General features: G+C 46.2%; 1 protein-coding gene across 4 annotated transcripts in view; it reads left to right on the top strand.

Moving 5' to 3' along the window:
* MLLT6 (MLLT6, PHD finger containing) overlaps positions 1-23705 on the top strand; it is a 240675-nt gene that overhangs the window by 193181 nt on the left and 23789 nt on the right. For all 4 annotated transcript variants that reach the window (XM_033918301.1, XM_033918300.1, XM_033918303.1 and 1 more), the window contains one exon: positions 15094-15182. In XM_033918301.1, coding sequence (XP_033774192.1) covers positions 15094-15182 — 89 coding nt within the window. The remainder of the gene's footprint in view (positions 1-15093; positions 15183-23705) is intronic.

The following is a 23705-nucleotide window of genomic DNA, read 5'->3' as shown; positions in this document are numbered from 1 at the left end:
TTTTTAGCGCAGGGAGCCTATAAGCATCAAGAGCAGCGCAGGGCATTCAGCGCATCTCCCTGTGCTAAAAACCACTATCGCGGTTTCGTAAAAAGGGAGGGGTTATTTGTCTATTTTTTGTATAGTTGTTACTGAGGTGACATTGCATAAAGTCAGCTGCCTTAACCTCTTTGAAAACCCGCAGAATATAAATGATAATTAACATTTTCTCTGCGTACAGTGTGCTTTGTGTTTTTAAAAAATTTTATTGTTGATAGATTATTTTGACTTGGTCATTTTATGTTCAAAACAGTTTTATTGTGAACGTGAGAAAAAACAAAAGCAAGAAACAGAACAAGAACAAAGGAATCAACATCCAGCAATACTCAAGTTTCAGAAACAATACAAAGAGCTAATCCAATCGCCCACCACCCCTCCCAACCCCTCCCCCCAAAAAAAAAAAACTATCCCTCCGGGGTCCCCCACCAGCAAAATACAAAAATGACCCAAAGGTCTCTCAAAAGCCAAAGGCCCATGGGCTACATCCAGAGGACCCCCCCCCCAAAAAAAAAAAAAGAGAAAAAGGAGATAGGCAGTGACTCACCAGGTGAGCAAGCACAGGGAACACTAGGAAAGCTAAGCAAGAGAATTCAAAAGAAGACTACGACCTCTAGGAGGTAAAGAATCCAAATAGGCTCCCCAAATTTGCAGGTAAGTGCGCCGCTGTTAAGGGCGACCAGATGCCTCCCAGGCGGCCAAAGTATGTACCAGAAATCTCCAAGTCCAATAAAAGGGAGGCTCAGAAACCATCCAAGATTGTAAAATGCACTTACGAGCAAGGAGACACACCTTACGACACCATAGGGGACCCCCCCATGGGAAGGACGTGGAAAGCCCCAGGAAGATCTAAAACCAAGTTCTCTACAGTGCCCGAAAGGGGGCCCGTAAATAAGCCCTGAAGATAATGACGATAGGCTTCAGTCTTTCTTCAACTTTCTTCCAAGTCTTTCTACTTTCTACCTAACCAACAAGCAACTAAACCTTTCACACTTAACAGGCGGACCACACCAATCACTCTATCCCCAAACCATTTTAACAGGCAGACCACACTATCCTCTAACATTTAATCAGACTGACCTCACTAGCACACTAACAAGCAGGCAACCTTAACTGACAATTAACTAACTACTCTATCTCCCAGACCAAGAACTAACTAGCCACCTCTATCCCTCCAACCTCAACACTTTCTGACAACACCTAACAGCCCCCATCCTAACAAATATAAAAAAACCCAAAAAAACAACTTTTGTAAATGGCAAGTAGAACTAGAAGCAGCAAGACTTCTATCAAGACAGGCAGTCCAGTCACCGAAAGTACCCAGGGGATGGCTACGGTCTTCGTACAGATGGAAGGGAAGCCAGGACGGAGGGCAGAGGTCTCTGTACAGACCGAGGCCATCCCCTCAAAGATGTCTACAGTCTCCACACAGACGGAAGGAATGGATCAGCCAGATGAAAGCCTTTTGCTAGAGCTGAGGAGCCTGAGAGAGGAGGTTCAGCGCTTAAGATGTATCCGAGACGACGAGACCTTCATCGACGGAGTCATCCAGGAGCTGTCTCACATCGCCGAACAGGAACCTGACAAGACCATCCTAAAGACACCCAAAACATCCAAACCTGCAAACTTGAGACCAACCGTCGGAATACAGGAAGTGGATGGAGACGCTGATTCCTGGCAGCTGGTGACTTCCTCCACAGGAAAACGCAGAAGACCTTATTCTGTCTCTTTCTCTCACATTCAAGATGGCTCTACATCGACACCACAAATCACCCTGAGGAACAGATACCAGCTGCTTCAGGAAGGTCCTGACAACGAGGAACAGGAAGTTGTTCAGCAGACGGTTCCAGTTCCAGAGTCAACAGATCGGCCTACCCCTAAGAAGTGCAGAGTGGTGGTCATCGGGGGATTCACTGCTGAGGGGCACCGAGGGTCTAATTTGTAGATCAGACCTGCAATCAAGAGAGGTCTGCTGTTTGCCAAGGGCCAGGATCCGGGATGTAACCGCTTGCCTGGACAGACTCATCAAGCCCCGTGACCACTTCCCCATGACTCATCCACGTCGGAACCAACGACACCGCCAGGATCACCCCAGAGAGCATACCTGAAGACTTCAGAGCCCTGGGTGAGAAGCTGAGGAGGATGGATGCGCAGGTGGTCTTCTCGATCCTCCCAGTAAGGGGCAAGGGCAGCGCCAGGGAGGATCACATCCAGAGGGCAAACGACTGGCTGCAGGGATGGTGCAAGGAGATGAACTTTGGGTTCTTGCACCATGGAGAGGCATTGCAAGGACTACAGGGACCAGACGGATTACACCTGACCAGAAGAGGGAAGAACGTCCTTGGACACCGTCTAGCCCGCCTACTACACAGGGCTTTAAACTAGGTAAGTTGGGGGAGGGTACGGGCACAAACAACCTACCTGGCGAGCTAAGCTGCCAATACTTTTTTGAGACTAAGGTAAGTAAACACCGATCTGGTTCAGGGGAGAGTATACACACTTTCGAGTCTGGGATTGGCTCACATTATAATTCTGGGTCACATTGTAATTCTGGGTCTAAGGGGAGTACACATTGTAATTCAGGGTCTAAGGGGAGTACACATTGTAATTCTGGGTCTAGGGGGGGTACACATTGTAATTCTGGGTCTAGGGGGGGTACATATTGTAATTCTGGGTCTAGAGGGAGTACACATTGTAATTCTGGGTCCAGCGAGAGAACACACATTGCAAATTGTACTAAAGGAGTTCAAGTAGCTCAAGCGGGAATACCCCCACAGGGTACACACATTTCCGAGTCTGGGATAGGAACACACTGTAGTTCTGGGTCTGGGGAGTCCGGGATAGGTGCACATTGTAACTCTGGGTCTAGGGAAAGTACAAAACATGCGAATAATGCTAAAGGTGTCCAAGTAGCTCAAGCGGGAACATCCCCAATGAGACGTAACAAACATACAACATGGAGGGCTATGTACGTAAACGCCCACAGTCTGGGAAACAAGATCCTGGAATTAGAAACAGAAATGAGGAATGCCGACCTGGATGTGGATGGCGATATCTGAGACCTGGCTCACGGACTCCCAAGGGTGGGACATGGTCATACCGGGTTACAACTTGCTTCGCCGGGACAGGGAGGGCAAAATGGGAGGAGGTGTAGCATTATATACTAAAGATGACATTAAGGTCGCCAGAATCACAGATGTCCACTAAACTGGGGAATTCCTTTGGGTAAATTTGGCCAGAGGGAAGGACAAATGCCTGTATCTTGGCGTAATATACAGACCCCCAAGACAACAGGATGGCCTAGATATGGAATTAATCGGAGATATAGAGAATATCACCTTGCGTGGGGGCATAGTATTGTTAGGTGACTTCAACATGCCTGATGTGGATTGGGACACGCTTTCCTCTGCTTCCGGCAGCAGCAGGAGGCTATTAAATTCTATGAAGGGAGCAAGATTCAGGCAACTGGTGTTGGAACCAACAAGGGATCAGGCAATACTGGACCTGATACTTACCAATGGAGAAAGTGTCACAGAGGTCTCGGTGGGCGACACATTGGCCTCCAGTGACCACAACATGATATGGTTCAATCTCAGGAAAGGTTTCACTAAATCTACCACACTGACCAAGGTCCTCAAATTCAAGGACACAAACTTCAAAGAAATGGGAGACTTCGTTCACCAGGCGCTACAAAGCCAAGCAGAAATCGATAACGTGGAAGAAATGTGATCGACTTTGAAAGCCACCATACAAGAAGCAACAAACCGCTATGTTAAATCAGTAAGTAAACAGCGAAGGAACAATAAGCCACAGTGGTTCTCTGCGGAGATTTCGGACCTCATCAAGGAGAAGAAAAAAGCATTCATCTCTTACAAACAATCAGGGAAACAGGACTCTAGGGAAGTCTATCTGGCCAAGTCAAAAGCTGTCAAAACAGTAGTTAGGGAGGCCAAATTCTGCATGGAGGAGTCTCTAGCGAAGAACATCCAAAAAGGAGATAAATCCTTCTTCAGGTATATCAGTGACAGAAATAAGAACTCAGGCGGGATAGTACGTCTTAGGAAACCAGACGGAGACTATGTAGAAGCGGACTCGGAAAAAGCCCAACTGTTAAATGAATACTTCTGTTCAGTCTTCACCCGCAAGGCACCAAGACTCGGCCCTCAGCTACAGACAAGGGTTGACGCAGATGACCCGTTTAGTAATTTTGAGTTTACACCCAGCGGTGTCTACTGCGAGCTGTCAAAGCTTAAGGTTAACAAGGCAATGGGGCCTGACAACCTACACCCCAGGGTGCTCAGGGAGTTGTGTGATGTCTTAGCGGAACCGCTATCTGCGCTCTTCATTCTCTCCCTTAGTACGGGTAACGTCCCGTTGGACTGGAAGACGGCTAATGTCATTCCACTCCACAAGAAAGGCTCCAAGATGGAGACAGCAAACTACAGACCGGTGAGTCTCACATCAATAGTGTGCAAACTAATGGAAACTCTAATCAAACGCCAATTGGATACGATCCTGAACGAGGAGAATCTACGGGATCCCCGTCAACATGGATTTACTAAGGGGAGATCCTGCCAATCCAACCTGATCAGCTTCTTTGACTGGGTGACGAGGAAGCTGGATGTTGGGGAGTCCCTGGACATCGTATACCTGGACTTCAGTAAAGCATTCGATAGCGAACCACACCGCAGGTTGCTGAGCAAGATGAGTTCTATAGGATTGGGCGACACATTGACGAAATGGGTTGGGAACTGGCTTGGAGGTAGGCTTCAAAGGGTAGTGGTGAACATGGGCACCCCCTCCGAAATGACGGAGGTAATCAGTGGAGTGCCGCAGGGCTAGGTCCTGGGCCCGATCCTATTCAACATCTTTATAAGAGACTTGGCAGAAGGGCTGCGAGGTAAAATAACATTATTCGCCAATGACGCCAAACTAAGCAATGTAGTGGGCAAAAGCACAACAGACATAAATTCAATGTCCAACAACATGATGCATGACCTACTCCTACTGGAGCGCTGGTCTAGGTCCTGGCAACTCAGCTTCAATGCCAAAAAATGCAAAGTCATGCACCTGGGCAGCCAAAATCCATGCAAGACTTACACCCTTAATGGTGAGATCCTAACAAGAACTGAAGCAGAACAAGACTTAGGGGTGATCGTCAGTGAGAACATGAAGACTGCCAATCAAGTGGAGCAAGCTTCATCCAAGGCAAGGCAAATCATAGGTTGCATACGCAGGAGTTTTGTCAGCCGTAAGCCTGAAGTCATTATGCCATTGTATAGATCCATGGTGAGGCCCCACCTGGAATACTGTGTGCAATTCTGGAGGCCGCATTACCGTAAGGATGTGCTGAGACTGGAGTCGGTCCAGAGAATGGCCACCAGTGTTCCCGCTAAGGTGCGCTGGCCTGCGCGCGCGCACAAAATATTACATCGCAGCGCAAAGTTTCTCTTCACAGCGCACACACGCGTCGCAAAGGTAAGGGGAGGTAAGGTAAGGGGACGCATTGGGGGGATTGCACTTCCCCACAATTGCCATGCTTCGGTTCCTCTTCTTCCTTCCTTCCTCCCCCCCCCCCCCCCGCGGGACCCTGCGGCACCATCAACTCTTACTCCCTCTAATGTCGGCCCTGCAGCTCCAGACTTCCTCGCACCTTCTCCCCTCCCCCTTTGGATCGCTATTATTTTAAATGTTATAGCCGCGGAGCTGTATCCATCAGTGGAGATGTCTAACCTCGGCCTGCCCCGGAACTCTTACTGCAACAGTGACTTCCTGTTCCTGCCTAGACGGGCGGCTGCTGCAGTAAGAGTTCCGGGGCAGGCCGAGGTTAGACATCTCCACTGATGGATACAGCTCCGCGGCTATAACATTTAAAATAATAGCGATCCAAAGGGGGAGGGGAGAAGGTGCGAGGAAGTCTGGAGCTGCAGGGCCGACATTAGAGGGAGTAAGAGTTGATGGTGCCGCAGGGTCCCGCGGGGGGGGGGGGGGGGGAGGAAGGAAGGAAGAAGAGGAACCGAAGCATGGCAATTGTGGGGAAGTGCAGAGCTGCAGGGAAGAGTGTTGCGGTACCCAGCTGGAGGGAGAAGGAAGATGAGGGAGGGAATTAAAGGAGATGCCAGGGCTTGGAGCATAGGAGGAAGGTATGCCAGTCTAAGGGAAAAGGAAGGGGGAGATGTGAGAGCATGGAGGGGGAACGAAAGATGGAAGAAAAGGAAAGGAGAGAGATGCCAGAGAATCAGGGAAGGGGAGATACCAGACTATGAGGAGAGGTGTGGGAGAGGGAAGGCGAGGAGAGAGATGCCAGACCAATGGGGTGAAAGGAGAGATGGAAGGGGGAGGCATACAGTTTCTGGAAGGGGCATAGAAGGAGAGAAGATGCCATATAGGGGAAGAGAGACGGCAGACAGTGAATGGAAGGAAGAGAGTTACAAGAAGATGAGGAAAGGAGAAACCACAGAAGACAAAGGTAGAAAAAAATTTCTATTTATTTATTGCTTTAGGAGACATGTGTCACTGTTTCTGTGAAGCATTGTATGCAGAGTCCAGCTTCTTGCTGGTTCAATTTAACCTTTGTCTATGTATTTTTATTTTATCCCCCCTTTTACAAAACTGTGAAGCGTTTTTAGCACCAGCCTTGGTGGTAGCAGCTCTGATGCTCAGAATTTTATGAGCATCAGAGCTGTTACCTCCGTAGCTAAAATCCACACTACAGTTTTGTAAAAGAGGGAGGGGTTAGTTTGTGATTACATATTCCTTACTAGGCGAAGGTGTTTTCTGTGTTCGAAAGACATGGTTTTCTGTTAGGATTGACGGTGTAGGATTGATCTGTGCTGGTCTGGCTTGTTTAGTTTTACAATGGGTGTATTGATGTACTGCTCACTGCAATATGTAAGATGCTGCCTTTTCCTAGGTACTCATGTGTGACGTGTGGTTTGTTACTAAAAATCATGTTTTTCTTACAGATGGGGGGGGGTGCCAAAAAATGATGGGCCCCGGATGTTACATATGCTAGGTACGCCACTGTATGTAAAGATACCAGAAAGCTGGCGTAGCAAAAACTTCTAAGTTTTGAGTATTTAACCCTCCCACAATCTCACGGGCACTCGTTTCAAGTTTATTGAGATTTTGATTTAAACGCAATATCAAATATTTTCAATGCGTATAACAAAAATAAATTTGGGGAAATAAATAAAACCATTTGAACCAGTGTTCCCGCTAAGCTGCGCTGGCGTGCGCTGGCGCACAAAATATTACATCGCAGCGCACACGTTTCTCGTCACAGCGCACGATCGGAAGAGGCGTACGGCAGATGGCAGGGCGGCGAGAGGAGAATCGGGCGAGTTGGCTCATAACTTGCTGGCGCCCGATATTTTTGGCTCACGGTGAAAAAAGTTTGCTCACAACACCCGCCCGCTTAGAGGGAACACTGATGGCCACCCGGATGGTCTCGGGACTCAAGGATCTCCCGTACGAGCAATGGCTGGATAAGTTGCAGCTGTACTCCCTCGAGGAACGCAGAGAGAGGGGTGACATGATCGAGACATTCAAGTATCTCACGGGCCGCATCGAGGTGGAAGAAGATATCTTCTTTTTCAAGGGTCCCACGGCAACAAGAGGGCATCCGTGGAAAATCAGGGGCGGGAAACTGCACGGGGACACCAGGAAATTCTTTTTCACTGAAAGGGTGGTTGATCGCTGGAATAGTCTTCCACTTCAGGTTATTGAGGCCAGCAGCGTGCCTGATTTTAAGGCCAAATGGGATAGACACGTGGGATCTATTCACAGAGAAAGGTAAGGGAGGGTCATTGGGGTGGGCAGACTAGATGGGCCGTGGCCCTTATCTGCCATCTATTTCTATGTTTCTATGACTGCCAAAAAGCTTGTATGGTCCAACAGTCCCAAAAAGAGTGAGCAAAGGTATTGGGATCTCGGCCACATTTCAGACAAAGAGGGGAATCTATGCCTCCCACTTTATATAGAGCACTCGAACATAGCATTCTTGAAACTGCACTCCTGTTACCAAGCGAGGGACCCCCCGTAAGGCATGCAGAATGTCCCAGCGGCCAAGGTCATGATAGAGCTCCCGACCCCAACCCCCCTGAATCCTCGAGACATCTTTGGGACGTTCAAAGCCAGAAAGGGCATTATACAATGCCAACACCGAGGTGGAACAGACCTCCACCCCAGCAAAGAAAACCCAAAGGTGGACTCCACGCAATGCACTCCTGAGGAAGAGAAAGAACAGGTCATTTTAAAAGTAGCTCACAAGCCCAAAAAGTGTGGGCACCCCTGCCTTAGGTGATAAACTAGGAGGAGGGTATATCATATCGTATTAGCAGTTCTCAGTGCATAGGACCTCACATAACATACGTTATCCCAAGTCTGTCTACAGTGTATAATCATCTATACCAGGCCTGCTCAAGTCCGGTCCTCGAGATCTGCTGGCAGGCCAGGTTTTCAGGATATCCACAGTGAATATGCATGAGAGAGATTTGCCTGCACTGCCTTCTTGGTATGTAAATCTCTCTCATACATGTTCATTGTGGATATCCTGAAAACCTGGCCTGCCAATAGATCTCGAGGACCGGAATTGGGCAGCCCTGATCCATATGCTTTTATAAAATTATAAAATGTGCTGTATGGCAGGTATTGATTGTGTACATGTTCTCGTATATTCTGGAAAGAATAGATGCAAATACAAAATCTGGCTGGAGGGATGTCCACTCCTCCTGCTGGCAGACCCGCCTCTTCAAAGTGGCGGGCCTTCCCCTTCCCTATGCATGCTGGGATGCATTGGGGGGGGGTTCTAATGCTCTGATTGGCCCAAGTGAGTCAGATGGGAGGGGCCTTAGTTGCATGGGCCAATCACAGTCTTAGGCCCCTCCCAGTGCATTCCAGGATGTACCAGGAAGGGGCCTAAGCCTATGATTGACCCAGGTGCCTAAGGCCCCTACCATTTGACACACCTGGCAAATCTGAGCCTTAGGCCTCCCAGTGCATCCCAGGATGCACCAGGAAGGGGAAGAGCTGCCATATTGAAGAGGTGGGTTTGCTAGGAGGAGGGAATAGGTATCTCTCCTGTCTGATTTTCATTTAAGGTAAGGGGTTGTGGGAGAGGGTCGGCATGTCTGGGTGGGGTGATGGAGGGTTGGGGGCATATCAGGGGTGTCATGGGGGTGCTGGAGGTTCCGGGGGGGAGTCAGGGTAGGGTGTTAGGGAGTGTTCTCAGGCAGGAGGGAGTAGGCATCCATTCTGCCGATTTCAGATGGGGATTGTTGTGGGGTGTCAGGCAGGAGGGTCATCCCTCCTGCCCATTTTGGGTTGGGGGTTGTTGGGGATGTCAGGCAGGAGGGAGTAGACATCCCTCCTACTGATTTGGGGGGGTCCTCTGTCCACTGCAGCCGGTTCAGCTGATTACGGCAGGGGAATTCCTCCCCTCCCCCCAGATCAGCTGAGCTGGCACTTTGGGGAGTCCTTCCAGTTCTACTGATCAGGGATAAATTCCCCTGTCACGAATAGCTTAAGGCAGCTGCTAGCTGGTTCAGGATCCCACGGTAAAGATAGGCAGCTGAAATATAGGCCAGGGTTTTCCAGGCCTACATTTCAGCCACCTATTCTGGACTGAACCATGACTAGGAAACCGCTTTAGTCCACCTAATGCCACTTCCAGCGTTGGCCTTTCCTACTTTGGCATTCCATGACCTAAAGCAGCTACCTAGTCACAATTCTGGTGCCTTTTATTTAGGCATCTGCAGGCACTTAATCCTTGCCATTTTTCATGGCATTTTTCAATTAATAAGCACTGGCAGGGTGCCTACTGATGCCTAAGTTTAGGTGCCAGTTTTAGAATTTCCCTCTAAGGTGTAAGAATCCCTTCCATAAATCCAGATATGTTATATCTTTTTCCCACAATGTCGTGGACTTAAGTGAAAACTATAAAAGATTCCTCGACAGATCACTTTCCTTCCAAGCAGGCATCTGGAACAACATCCTTAGCAACCTCCTCTTGAACTCCCCCATTTACCAAGCTCTTAGAGGAGCACTGAAAACTTATTCGACAAGTTTGTCTGATCCTCCAAGCCCCTGATCCTTTCCAAATGCCCTCGGCCCCTCTCTCCCCGCTTCACTCCCCCTTTTCCCCTCTACCTCCTCTCCCCCCTCTTCCCCCTATCCCCCAACTGGTATTGACAGCTGTCCCCTCTTTGTAGCTATCAACTTCTGTACACTGTCTAGAACCTAAAAGGTTTGTTAACTACTTTGTACTTTTCAGCTTTATTATTATTATAATTCTTTTTTTGCTTGATTGTATTATGTATTACTAAATATTTTCATTATTTTTTTCTATATTTCTAAACAAGTGATTAATTCTTGTGTGTGTAAATACATATAAAATTGCAATAAAGTTACAGGGAAATGCTTTTAAAACCAATAGGAATAAATTTATTTTTTTTTTCACTAAGAAACTAGTTAAGCTCTGGAACGTGTTTCCAGAGGATTTGGTAACAGCTGTTAATGTAGATGAGTTTAAAAAATGTTTGGAAAAGTCCATAGTCTGCTATTGAGACAGACATGGGAGAAGCCAATGTTTGCCCTGAGATTAGTAGCATGGAATTTTGCTACTATCTGGATTTTTTGCCAGGTACTTGTGGCCTGAATTGGCCACTGTAAAAACAGGATACTGGGCTAGATGGACCATTGGTCTGACCCAGTATGGCTGTTCTTATGTTATGTTCTTATCAGGCTTGGACGTTGTTTAAAAATACCATCTTGGAAGCCCAGATCAGATGTATTCCATGTATTAAAGATAGAGAGAGCAAATGACAGCCTTATTCACTTCACCTTTTAACTATGCTGGCTATTAGAACCAAAAGAACATTGTTCAAAGAATAGAAAAGGATTTGAATGAAAAAAATAAGAAGCAACGTAAGCACTGGCAAATTAGATACAAAGCATTGATAAAGAAGAGTATGTAAAGCACAGTTACTTACTCTAACAGGTGTTATCCGGAGACAGCAGACAGATATTCTCCCATATGAGTGACGTCATCCACGTAGCCCAGTACGGACAGTATGAAAAGTGTACTTTCACTTTAAAGTTTTAAGAAACTTTGCGACTGCCCATACTGCGCATGTGCAAGTGCCTTTCCACCTAACACACGCTCGTGGTACCTCAAGCAAGCTAAGAGGCCAACCAGAGGAGGTGGGTGGGATGTGAGAATATCTGTCTGCTGTCTCTGGATAACACTTTATGTTAAGTAACTGTGCTTTATCCAAGGACAAGCAGGCAGCATATTCTCACATATGGAATTCCCTAGCTTATTGGAACGGGTTATAGGGAGAATTGGCTGATAAAGGAAAGAAATTTTGTAGAAAAGTACTTGGCCGAAGCGACCCTCCCTTCTGGAAAAGATTCCAGACAAAAGAGGGGCATGAATGAGTAAACTGAGGACCAAGTAGCTGTACTGCAGAATGTACCTATAGAAGAGCAACATAAGAATGCAACCAAAGCCACAATGACTAAGATCTTATATGCTATCAGAGATGCCCCAAGGTGCAATATAGCCCAAACATGACAAAAGAGATACAGATTGTAAGGTATGAGGAAATAGATTTCCAGGGATAGGCAAAGCTAACCCGTGAGAAACAAAGGGGATGAACCGGTGAGAAGAGGTTCTGTAGAGCACTGTTCTTCAACCGCCAGTCCGTGGACCAGTCCGCAGGAAATTTCTGCTGGTCCATGCAGGGCCAGCGAGATCATGGGGAACCTCTGACAGTGGCTTTCTCCCCTCCCAGCAGCTCTCGGTACTTGCCAGTGCAGCGATTCACTAAGGCAGCCTTGGGGCTTTTGCTGAGTCGCGGCTGCCTCTGATGATGCAACTTCCTCTTTCCTCAGAGGCGGCATGACCCATCAAAGCACCCGAGGCTGCCTTAGTGAATTGCTGCGCTGGCAAGTAAGGAGAGCTGCTGGGAGGGGGAGAGCAACTGTTGGAGGCTGGGAAGCTGCTGAACAAGGGAAAAAAAGAGACAGCTGCTACTGGACCTGGAGGGAAGGAGAAGAAGAGATGCTGCTGGGAGGGGAGGAGGGAAAGGAGTCTGGGAAGCTGCTGGACAAGGTAAAAAAAGGGATAGCTGCTACTGGACCTGGAGGGAAGGAGAAGGAGAGATGCTGCTGGGAGGGGAGGAGGGAAAGGGAAGAGAGTTACTGCTGGACAGGAGGAGGAGGGAAGGGAGAAGGAAAAAGGAAGGAAACAGTTGGCAGGGAGATTAGAGGAGGGGAAGGGGAGAGACAGGCATGAGAAAGTAGAGAGATTGATGATGAGAAGGGGTCAGCAGAGAGGGACAACGATGCTAGATCTGGTGTAGGAGAGATAAAAATGAAGAGAGCAGTGAAGCTGGAATGAATCATGTAAAAAGGAGAGAGGGGGCACAGGCTGGATGGAAATGGGAGAGGGGCATATAAAGAAGACAGTTACCATATGGAAGGGGGAGAGGGCAGACAACAGATGGAAGGGGCAGATGCTGGATTGAAGAGACAGTGAGGGTAGACGCTGGAAGGAAGAGAGTGAAAAGAAGATGAAAGCAGAAACCAGAGACGACAAAAGGTAGAAAAAATAATTTTATTTCTATTTTGTGATTAGAATATATCAGATTTGAAATATATATCCTGCTAGAGCTGGTGTTAGACATAACTGGGGACTGCAATGCCCAGGCAGTGCTTCTTTAGCTTCCAGCTTGCTTAGGGTTCTCTCTGACCAGGGGGCTGTTGCCCTAGTTGCACTCCCCTAACACTATTCCTGTCATGTGTGACTGCGGTATTCTGTTAGCAAGATATTTCTGTGTAGCATTCTGTAACAATTTGGCTTATTCAGTATTCTTGATAGTAGAGGGGATACATGTGAAGGGGAGGGGAGACAGGGGTTTTGTTGATCCTTGCTCTGTATTATTTCAGAGGGTGATGGTAAATGGTACTCCCTCCAAAACATTGGAAGTGATTAGTGGAGTGCCGCAGGGCTCGGTCTTGGGTCCCATCCTATTTAATATCTTTGTACAGGACCTGCCTCACGGACTGCGAGGCAAAATTGCATTATTTGCCGACAACGCTAAACTGTGCAACATAGTGGGCAAAAGCACAATGTCCAACAGTATGACACAGGACCTACTCTTACTGGAACAATGGTCCGCAACTTGGCAACTGAGTTTTAATGCCAAAAAATGTAAAGTTATGCACCTAGGCAGCAGAAATCCATGCAGTACTTACACTCAGAATGGTGAGACCTTAACAAGAACTGCTGCAGAACACGACCTAGGAGTAATCATTAGTGAAGATATGAAGACTGCCAATCAAGTAGAGAAAGCTTCATCCAAGACTAGGCAAATGCTGGGTTGCTTCCGAAGAGGTTTTGTCAGCTGGAAGCCCAAGTTGTAATGCCGTTGTACAGGTCCATGGTGAGACCTCATCTAGAATATTGTGTTCAATTTTGGAGGCCACATTATCAAAAGGATGTGCTGAGAGTGGAGTCGGTTCAGCGAATGGCCACCAGGATGGTCTCAGGACTCAAAGATCTCCCATATGAGGAACGTCTAGGTAAGTTGCAGCAATACTCTCTCGAGGAACGCAGAGAGAGGGGAGATATGATAGAGATGTTCAAATATGTAACTGGCCGTATTGAGGTAGAAGAAGATATCTTTTTCCTTACAGGACCTATGGCAACAAGAGGGCATCTGTTGAAACTCAGGGGTGGGAGATTTCATAGCAACACTAGGAAGTATTTCTTCACTGAAAGGGTGGTTGATCGTTGGAATGATCTTCCATTTCAGGTAATTAAGGCAAGCAATGTGCTCGATTTTAAGAAAAAATGGGATAAGCATGTGGGTTCACTTCGTGGAAGTGCTTAGGGGGGGAGGGTCCTTAGAGTGGGCAGACTTGTTGGGCCAGTGGCCCTTTTCTGCCGTCATATTCTATGTTTTTATGGCCTCCTCCTCCCCTATAGCTACTCCCAAACCTCCAAGCATTTTGGAAACAAAAGGAGATGGAGTAAAAAGTTTTGTGAGGAATGTTCATGAATGAACAGGTGTAGGGAAAATAATTGAAGCAAATGGATGCTTTCTGGAAGGTACTAAATAAGCATTTATGGTGCAGTGGAAGGCATGTTGCGAGAGAAAAACTGGTTAATCCTGCTTTTATATTTAAATCATTTTTATTAAGGATTTTCAAACAATCAAAAAAGCATAGTTACTTACTGTAACAGTTGTTATCCAGGGACAGCAGGCAGCTATTCTCACATATGGGTGATGTCATCGACGGAGCCCGGATGCGGAAGCCTCACAAGCAGACTTGCTTGTAGAAACTCACAGGTTTCGAGACAGCTGCACCGTGCATGCGCAAGTGCCTTCCGCCCAGTGCAGGGTTAGTCTCCTCAGTTCAGATAGCTAGCAGAAAAGCCAACCATGGGAGGTGGGTGGGTTGTGAAAATAGCTGCCTGCTGTCCCTGGATAACAACTGTTACAGTAAGTAACTGTGCTTTATCCCAGGACAAGCAGGCAGCCTATTCTCACATATGGGTGACCTCCAAGCTAACCAGAATGGGATGGTGGAAGCGTTGGCAACTTAGGAGAATAAATTTTGTAATACTCTCTGGCCAAAATGGCCATCCCGTCTGGAGAAAACATCCAGACAATAGTGAGAAGTGAAAGTATGAACTGAGGACCAAGTAGCAGCTTTGCAAATTTCCTCAATAGGTGTAGATCTGAGGAAAGCTACTGAAGCTGCCATTGCTCTGACTTTATGGGCTGTGACTCGACTCTGTAGTTGTAATCCAGCCTGGGTGCAAGGCAGGGTAATTGAATATAACCCTCCCCCCACCCCCCAATTTATATTCGAGTAAACATTTTTTCCCTTTTTTTTTGGGGGGGGGAAGGTTACCTCGGTTTATATTCAAGTATATACAGTAGCTGTTAAACAGTCTTTGGCAATTTTTAGTGGATGACTGAAAAGCAGCTCTTCCTTTATTCCTTGATTACTAAATGCACTAACTACCAATATGTTTGCTTGCAGCTTGTAAACATGATGCCTTGAGCCTCAGTAAGAGTCCTCCCTTAAAGAACAGCTTCAGGACAGAAAACTCTCTCTCTGCATCCTCTGAGGTAATGTACTGAACACATGCAATATGCATTAGTAAGGTTTTCACATGCTGAGGAAAGTGAGATCCTGCTTCCACCAAGAACACTTTGCCGTCCTCGTACAATCCATTATCCTCTCCAGATTGGATTATTGCAATTCCATTTACCTAAGCTTAACAAAGAAAAGCCTCCACAGACTCCAACTAATCCAGAACACCGCGGCCAAACTTATCTTCTCAAAAAGTAAATTTGACCATGTCACACCGCTCCTATCCAAACTCCACTGGCTTCCCGTTATTTCCAGGGTCTACTTTAAATGTGCCTGCCTAACCTTCAAGATCCTCCACGGTATCCTTCCTCCTTTTATCCCTCTATCCTGGAATTCCTCAAATCCAACCTCCACTAGATCCACTCAAAAATTAAAACTATCCTACCCCTCCTTAAAAGGCATCTCCCTTGTTGGTAAACTTGGCTCTTCCCTCCCTTTCAGAATCACTCAGCTCTGGAACAGTCTCCCTTCCCCTCTCCGCAATTTGAGCCCCCTTCTACCATTCCGTAAGCATCTGAAGACCTGGCTCTTCTCCAGAACGTAACCCCGTCCCGCTCCTGGCACTCTCACACCAACCTCTCTTCTCTCATACTTATATAATTCCACTGGAGTTCCGTTCCTTCCCTAACCATGTAAACCGTGTCGAGCTCCATCTGCGGAGATGATGCGGTATATAAACCCAAGATTTAGATTTAGATTTAGATTATATGCATATTTTTTTAAGATATAGTGCAAGAGATTTCTCATTTTTTTCATCATCCACTATGAAAATACAACCTCTCTTTTTTCTTTTAAGCTCGTAATTTATTATTTTATGATGTAGTGTGTTCCTGTACATCTGCCTTGATCATTATTTTGATTAGTTATGCTTGTTTGCTTTCACAATCAGTACAAATACAAACAAATAAGAAGTATTATGGTAATTTCCTGTGTTTCACTGAAGAGTGAATAAGTGAGGAAAGTATGCAGAATCGAGGCCATAGTGTACTCATGTATTCCTTTCCAACCACACTATACAGTACACTATGGCCCCGATTCTGCAAACTGTATCCTGATTGTAAGCAGCTGTAGGCGTCCTACAGCTGTCTAACCAGCCAATCAGGATGCACTTTAAAAATGCTCTCCAGGCAGGCCGCCTATATTGAAGGCACCTCCAGGAGCCAAGGGAGCCCTGCAAGCTCGCCTAAGGCTAGACGTAGCCTTAGGCGAACCTAGGCAGCTGTACGCATCTCCCTAGGCCAGGAGGAGACGCGTACAATGTATGCCAGCAAAATGCTTGCCTACATTGTAAGTAGACATAGCCACTATTCTTATCGCAGCAAGGGATCTCCCTGCCGCGATAAGTATAGTGGCCACCAGTCCCCCTACCCCTTCAAACGATTGCAGCAGGAGGGAGCCCTACCCCTCCTGCCCGATGACCCCCCCACCCTTCCATGAAGATCACGGCAGGAGGGAGCCCAACCCCTCCTGCCCAAAGAGGATGATAAGAAGAACGTAGCACAGGGGGAAAACAAAATGGGCATAGAACAAGAGTTGACAGGACAAGAAGAGGATGATAAGAAGAACGCACAACAGGAAAAGAAAATGAAGACAAGAAAATATCAGGACTTAAATTGCATGTATACTAATGCAAGGAGCCTAAGAAACAAAATGGAAGAACTAGAAGTCATAGTCAAAAAGATCATTGGGGTCTATGAAACATAGTGGAATGAAGAAAACAAATGGGACATAGTACTACCGGGGTACAAACTCTATCACAAAGACAAGTCAAATCAGAAAGGAGGAGGAATAGCCCTATACATAAAGGATAACATACACTCGATCAGAGTGGACACGTCAGCGACGACCGACAAATTGGAATCACTATGTGTTAAAATACCAGGAGGGAAAGGGCCCAAGATAAGATGGGCCTGTACTATCGTCCACCTGGGCAAACCAAAGTAAATGATGAAGAAATGGAAGCCGAGTTGAGGCGAGAATGCAAAAACGGTAACACCATTGTTATGGGAGACTTCAACTACCCTGGGATAGACTGGAATCTTGGATACTCAAAATGCGCTAGGGAAACCGGATTCCTGGAGGCTATACAGGACTGCTTCATGGAGCTCGTCAGAGAGCCGACGAGAGGAAATGCCACTCTGGACCTAATCCTCAACGGGCTAAGAGGACCTGCAAAGGAAGTGGAAGTAGTGAGACCGTTAGGAAACGGCGATCACAATATGATCCGGTTCAAAGTCAAAGCAGGAACATCAAAGGGGAAGAGAACCACTGCGACAACTTTTAACTTCAAGAAAGGAAACTACGAAGTGATGAGAGTAATGGTAAGAAAGAAACTTAGAAACAGCTCAAAGAAATCGCAGACGGTGGAGCAAGTCTGGTCTTTATTTAAGGACTTGGTGAGCGAAGCGCAAAATCTGTATATCCCCAGATTTAGAAAAGGATGCAAAAAAACCAAACAAAAGACCCGGTGTGAATAACTAAATAAGTGAAGAAAGCGATAGGAGATAAGAAAAAATCATTCCGGATGTGGAAAAAGGACAAAACCGGGGAGAACTGGAAAGAGCACAGGAAGCATCAAAAAGAATGTCACTGAGTGGTTAGAAAAGCAAAAAGAGAATACGAAGAGAGGCTAGCCAGGGAAGCATGAAATTTCAAACTGTTCTTCAGATATGTTAAAGGGAAGCAGCCGGCAAGGGAGGAGGTGGGACCGCTGGATGAAGGAGATAGGAAGGGAGTGGTGAAAGAGGAAAAAGAAGTGGCGGATAGACTAAACAGGTTCTTTTCATCAGTATTTACAAAAGAGGACACATTCAACGTGCCGGAACCTGAAAAAATCTTCAAAGAAGATCAAGCGGAAAAATTAACATCCTTGGAGGTAAGCCTTGAAGACGTACTCAAGCAGATAGATAGATTAAAAACTGACAAATCTCCGGGCCCAGACGGAATCCACCCTAGGGTATTGAAAGAACTAAAGGAAGAAGTAGCGGAATTACTACAGCAGGTTTGTAATCTATCCCTAAAAACAGGGGTGATCCCGGAGGATTGGAAGATAGCAAATGTTACACCCATCTTTAAAAAAGGATCGAGAGGTGACCCAGGGAACTATAGACCAGTAAGTCTGACCTCGGTCCCGGGGAAGATGGCGGAAGCGCTGATAAAAGACAGCATCGATGAGCATCTAGAAAGGAACAAACTGATGAAAACAAGCCAACATGGCTTCTGCAAGGGAAGATCGTGCCTAACGGACTTAACTGCACTTCTTCAAAGGAATTAACAAACAAATGAACGAAGGGGCCCCCATAGACATCGTATACTTGGATTTCCAAAAAGCCTTCGACAAGGTACCCCATGAACACATACTAAGGAAATTGAAGAACCATGGGGTGGAAGGAGACATACATAGATGGATCAAAAATTGGTTGGCGGGCAGGAAGCAAAGGGTAGGAGTGAAGGGCCACTACTCGGACTGGAGAAGGGTCATGAGTGGTGTTCTGCAGGGGTCGGTACTCAGACCGCTGCTGTTCAATATATTTATTAATGACCTAGACACAGGGACGTAGTGCAAAGTTATAAAAAGGGTGGTGGACACCTGGAATGCGCTTCCAGAGGGTGTGATAGGACAGAGTAAGCTATTGGGTTTCAAGAAGGGATTAGATGATTTCCTGAAGGAAAAGGGGATAGAAGGGTATAGATAGAGGATTATTATACAGGTCCTGGACCTGATGGGCCATTGCGTAAGCAGACTGTTTGGCGCGATGGACCTCCATCTGACCCAGCAGAAGCACTGCTTATGTTCTTATGACCCCCCCAATAACCCGCAAAGTTGGCTGGATGGACAGGTCTTCCTACCGGCAGGCCCGCTTCTGTCAAAATGAGGCGGGCCTGCCCCTTCATGGTGCATTGTGGGATGTACCAGGGAGAGGCATAAGGCCTGATTGGCCTAGGTGCCTAAGGCCTGCCCAATCAGGCCTTAAGCCCCTCCCCGTTGCATCCCACATGCACCATGAAGGGGCAGGCCCGCCTCATTTTGACAGAATCGGGCCTGGTTTGCAGATTTTATCTATGGGAGTGGAACAAAAGAATGCAACTGAAGCTGCCATAGCTGGGACTTTATGTGCTGTTATACGACCCCCGAGCTGCATTGAGCACAGCAGAAGGAAATACAGGCTGCTAGCCATGTGGAAATAGTTCTCTTGGTTACAGGCCGGCCCAACCTGTTAGGATCAAAGGAGATGAACAGTTGAGGAGAAGGTTCTGTGTGGCTTAGACTGTAAACAAGCCTTGGCTTATTATTTACATAAGACTAAGATATGAAGAGCTTTTTCTCCAGGGTGAGAATGAGACTTTGGAAAGAAAACTGGAAGCACAATCGATTGAGTGAGATGAAATTCCGTGACTACTTTTGACAAGAATTTAGGATGGGTGCGGAGAACTACTTTATCATGGTAGAAAACTGTAAAGGGTGAGTCCTACACCAACGCTTGAAGCTCACTCACTCACTCAATGTGCAAAAGTGATGGAGATAAAAATACCACTTTCCAAGTGAGATATTTAAGATGAGTAGAAGACATTGACTCAAATGGAGGTTTCATCAGTCTGGTGAGAACAACATTAAGATCCCAAACCACTGGAGGCGGTTTGAGAAGTAGTTTGATATTGAAAAGTCCTTTCATAGACCTGGAAACAAGCGGATGAGTAGCTAGAGATTTATTGTTGACCGGGACATGGAAAGCACTGATAGCATTAAGGTGAACTCTGACTGAAGTGGTTTTAAGACCTGAATTGGATAAGTGGAGAAGATAATCTAACACTGAAGATATGGAGGAGAATGAAGCATCTTGATGTTGAAAACCATGTCCACTTCTGTTGGTAGAACTGCTGTGTAGAAGGTTTTCTGGATGCATCCAAAATGACTGACAGGATAAGAAAGATCATCGCCTTCTGAGGTCATCCCAAGAGGTACCAAGCTGTCAGGTGCAATGATACTAGATTGGGATGTAAAAGAGACCCTTGACTGCGTGAGAAGAGATGGAAAGATCTGTAGGGGAATTGGATCCTTGACATTGAGTTGAAGTAGAAGGCAGAACCACAGTTGGCTGGGCCACCGAGGGGCTATCAGGATCATGGTGGCCAATTCTTGCTTGAGCTTGACTAGCGTCTTGAGAATTGGAAAAATTGGTGGAAACGCATAAAAGAATTTGACTGTCCAATCCAGGTGAAAGACATCTGCCTCTAGACGATGAGGAGAGTATTGTCTGGAACAGAATTGAGGCAGTTTGTGATTGGAGGGGACGCAAATAAGTCCATCTGAGGAGTCCCCCAAAGAGAGAATATCTGACACAAGACCATGGAGTTGAACGTCCACTCGTGTGGCCAAAGAAATCTGCTGTTTGTTGTCAAGAGTATTTTGTGTTCCTTGAACATGGACAACTTTTAGAAATAAGTTTCAAGCAATTACCCAGTTCCAAATATTCTTGGCCTCTTGACAGAGAGTCAGAGAACCCATACCTCCTTGTTTGTTTATGTAATACATTGCAACTTGGTTGTCCATGTGTACTAGGAGGACTTGATTGGATATACTGTTTTGAAAAGTCTGCTCTGAATTCCAAGAGATTTATATGGCACTTCTGTTCCTGAGTAGGCCAGTAACCTTAAGTGTGAAGACCATCTAGGTTAGGCTCCCCAAGCATACTTGGACAAGTCTGTGGTCAGAACTTTCTAATGTGGAGGCATTTGAAACATCAGCCCTTTGGAAAGATTTGAGGAATTCATCTACCACTGAAGAGATTGACGAAACAATGATGTGACTGTAATTTTCTGAGAGAATGGATCAACAGCTTGAGACCATTGAGATGTCAGGGACCACTGAGCTGTTCTGATATGAAGTCTCGCAAAGGGGGTAACATGGACTGTAGACGCCATGTGACCTAATAGTGTCATCATTTGTCTGGCTGAGATGGACGGAAGATGAAAGACTTGATTGCAAAGGGCCCCTATGAATTGTAGAGTTTGAGAGGGTTGAAGTTGAGATTTCGGAAAGTTGACTTCAAACCCCAACTGCTGAAGAAACAGGATTGTTGACTGTGTTGCTGAGAGCATCCCTTGAGAAGCATTTTTTATGAACCAATTGTCAAGATAGGGAAAAACTTGGAACCCTTGAGCTCTTAAAGCTGCTGCCACTACTACCAGGCATTTGGTGATCACTCTTGGAGAGGAAGCCAGGCCGAAGGGCAGAAACTTTCTGTGAATAGGATGAATTGGTATATGGGTATAAGCCTCTTTTAGATCTGGAGAGCATAGCCAATCATTTTGATCTAATAGTGGATATAATGTTTCCAGTAAAAGCATTCAAAACTTTTCTTTGACTAGGAATTTGTTTAAGTCTGAGGTCGAGAATTGGACTTAGACCTCCCATCTTCTTTGGGATGAGAAAATACCTGGAGTAGAACCCTTGATTTTTCTGAAAAGGGGGATTACCTCTATGCTTCAACTAAATGCCAGAAACTCTATTTCCTGAAGAAGAAGGGACATCTGCTGAGGGTTGAAAGAGGACTCTCTTGGAGGATGATTTGGAGGTATAGTGACAAAATGAAGAGAGCAACCTTCCTTGATGACTTTGAGAACACACAAGTCGGTTGTTATCAGAGTCCAACATTGATGATAGAATTGTAGATCAGTGTTCTTCAACCTTTTTACACCTATGGACCGGCGGAAATAAAATAATTATTTCGTGGACCGGCAAACTACTAAGACTGAAATTTTTTTTTTAAAAACATCGCCGCCCCGTCCCCACGAGCTCGGTCCCACAAACCATCTGATCCCATCCGCACAAGCCTCAAATAGTTATAATTTTATATTGAACATATTTTATTAAAGTATAAAAAGAAACAATATTCTATACAATTGTCATTTTATAAATACAAATAATACAGGGCAAAGATCAACAAAACCCCTGTCTCCCCTCCCCTTCACATATATCCCCTCTACTATCAAGAAAACTGAATAAGCCAAATTATTACAGAATGCTACACAAATATCAAGTAACAGAATACCACAGTCACACATGACAGGAATGGTGTTAGGGGAGTGGAACTAGGGCAACTGCCCCCTGGTCAGAGAGAGCCTAAGCCACCTGGAAGCTAAAGAAGCACTGCCTGGGCTTTGCACTCCCCAATTATGTCTAGCAAGATACATATTTCAAATCTGATATATTTGAATCACAAGATAGAAATAAAATTATTTTTTTCTACCTTTAGTCGTCTCTGGTTTCTGCTTTCATTGCCTTTTCACTCTCTTCCAGCCAGTGTCTGCCCTAAGAACATAAGAATTGCCACTGCTGGGTCAGACCAGAGGTCCATCATGACCAGCAGTCCGCTCCCGCGGCAGCCCTCTGGTCTAAGACCAGCACCCTAACGGAGACTAGCCCTACCAGCACACGTTCTTGTTCAGCAGGAACTTGTCTAACTTTGTCTTGAATCCTTGGAGGGTGTTTTCCCCTATAACAGCCTCTGGAAGAGCGTTCCAGCTTTCTACCACAGAACTTCCTTACGTTTGTACGGAATCTATCCCCTTTCAACTTTAGAGAGTGCTCTCTCGTTCTCCCTGCCTTGCAGAGGGTGAACAACCTGTCCTTAGATACTAAGTCTATTCCCTTCAGTACCTTGAATGTTTCTATCATGTCCCCTCTCAATCTCCTCTGCTCAAGGGAGAAGAGGCCTAGTTTCTCTAATCTTTTGCTGTACGGCAACTCCCCCAGCCCCTTAACCATTTTAGTCGCTCTTCTCTGGATCCTTTCGAGTAGTACCGTGTCCTTCTTCATGTACGGTGACCAGTGCTGGACGCAGTACTCCAGGTGAGGGCGTACCATGGCCCGGTACAGCAGCATGATAACCTTCTCTGTCTCTTCAGTCCAGCATCTGCCCCTTCCATTCACTGTCTGTCTTTCACTGCCATCTCTCCTCCAGCCCCGCCCCCCCCCACCCCAATTTGGTCTGGCATCCATCATCTTCCTTCTGTTCCCCTCATGGTCTGGCATCTCTATCCTTCCCTCCCCCCTGTGGTTTTTAGCATATCTCTCTTCTCATTTCCTCCACTCAGATCTGATATCATTCTCTGCTCTCTCTTCCCTTTTCTTCTCTGGTCTTCCTTCTCTATTTTCTGCCTCCATCTAAATTAAATTCTTTCTTACTATTTAGTCCCGTTTTCCTCTTTTCACTGTGTCTACGCACAGCTTGTCACCCCTTTCCCTCACCCCCCCTTTTCTTCTCTGGTCTTCCTTCTCTATTTTCTGCCTCCATCTAAATTAAATTCTTTCTTACTATTTAGTCCCGTTTCCCTCTTTTCACTGTGTCTACGCACAGCTTGTCACCCCTTTCCCTCACCCCTCCATTATCTTACTATTTTCTTCCCCCTTTATTTATCTCCTCCTTCCATCCAGTATGTGTTCTTTCCCCACTTCCATTCAGCATCTGCTCTCCCCTCTCAACTGACATCCATTT

Source organism: Geotrypetes seraphini, chromosome 13 (genome assembly GCF_902459505.1).
Source record: "Geotrypetes seraphini chromosome 13, aGeoSer1.1, whole genome shotgun sequence".
Classification (NCBI taxonomy): Eukaryota; Metazoa; Chordata; class Amphibia; order Gymnophiona; family Dermophiidae; genus Geotrypetes; species Geotrypetes seraphini.
Note: the sequence above shows the minus strand (reverse complement) of the source record. Positions and strands in the feature narration are given on the sequence as shown.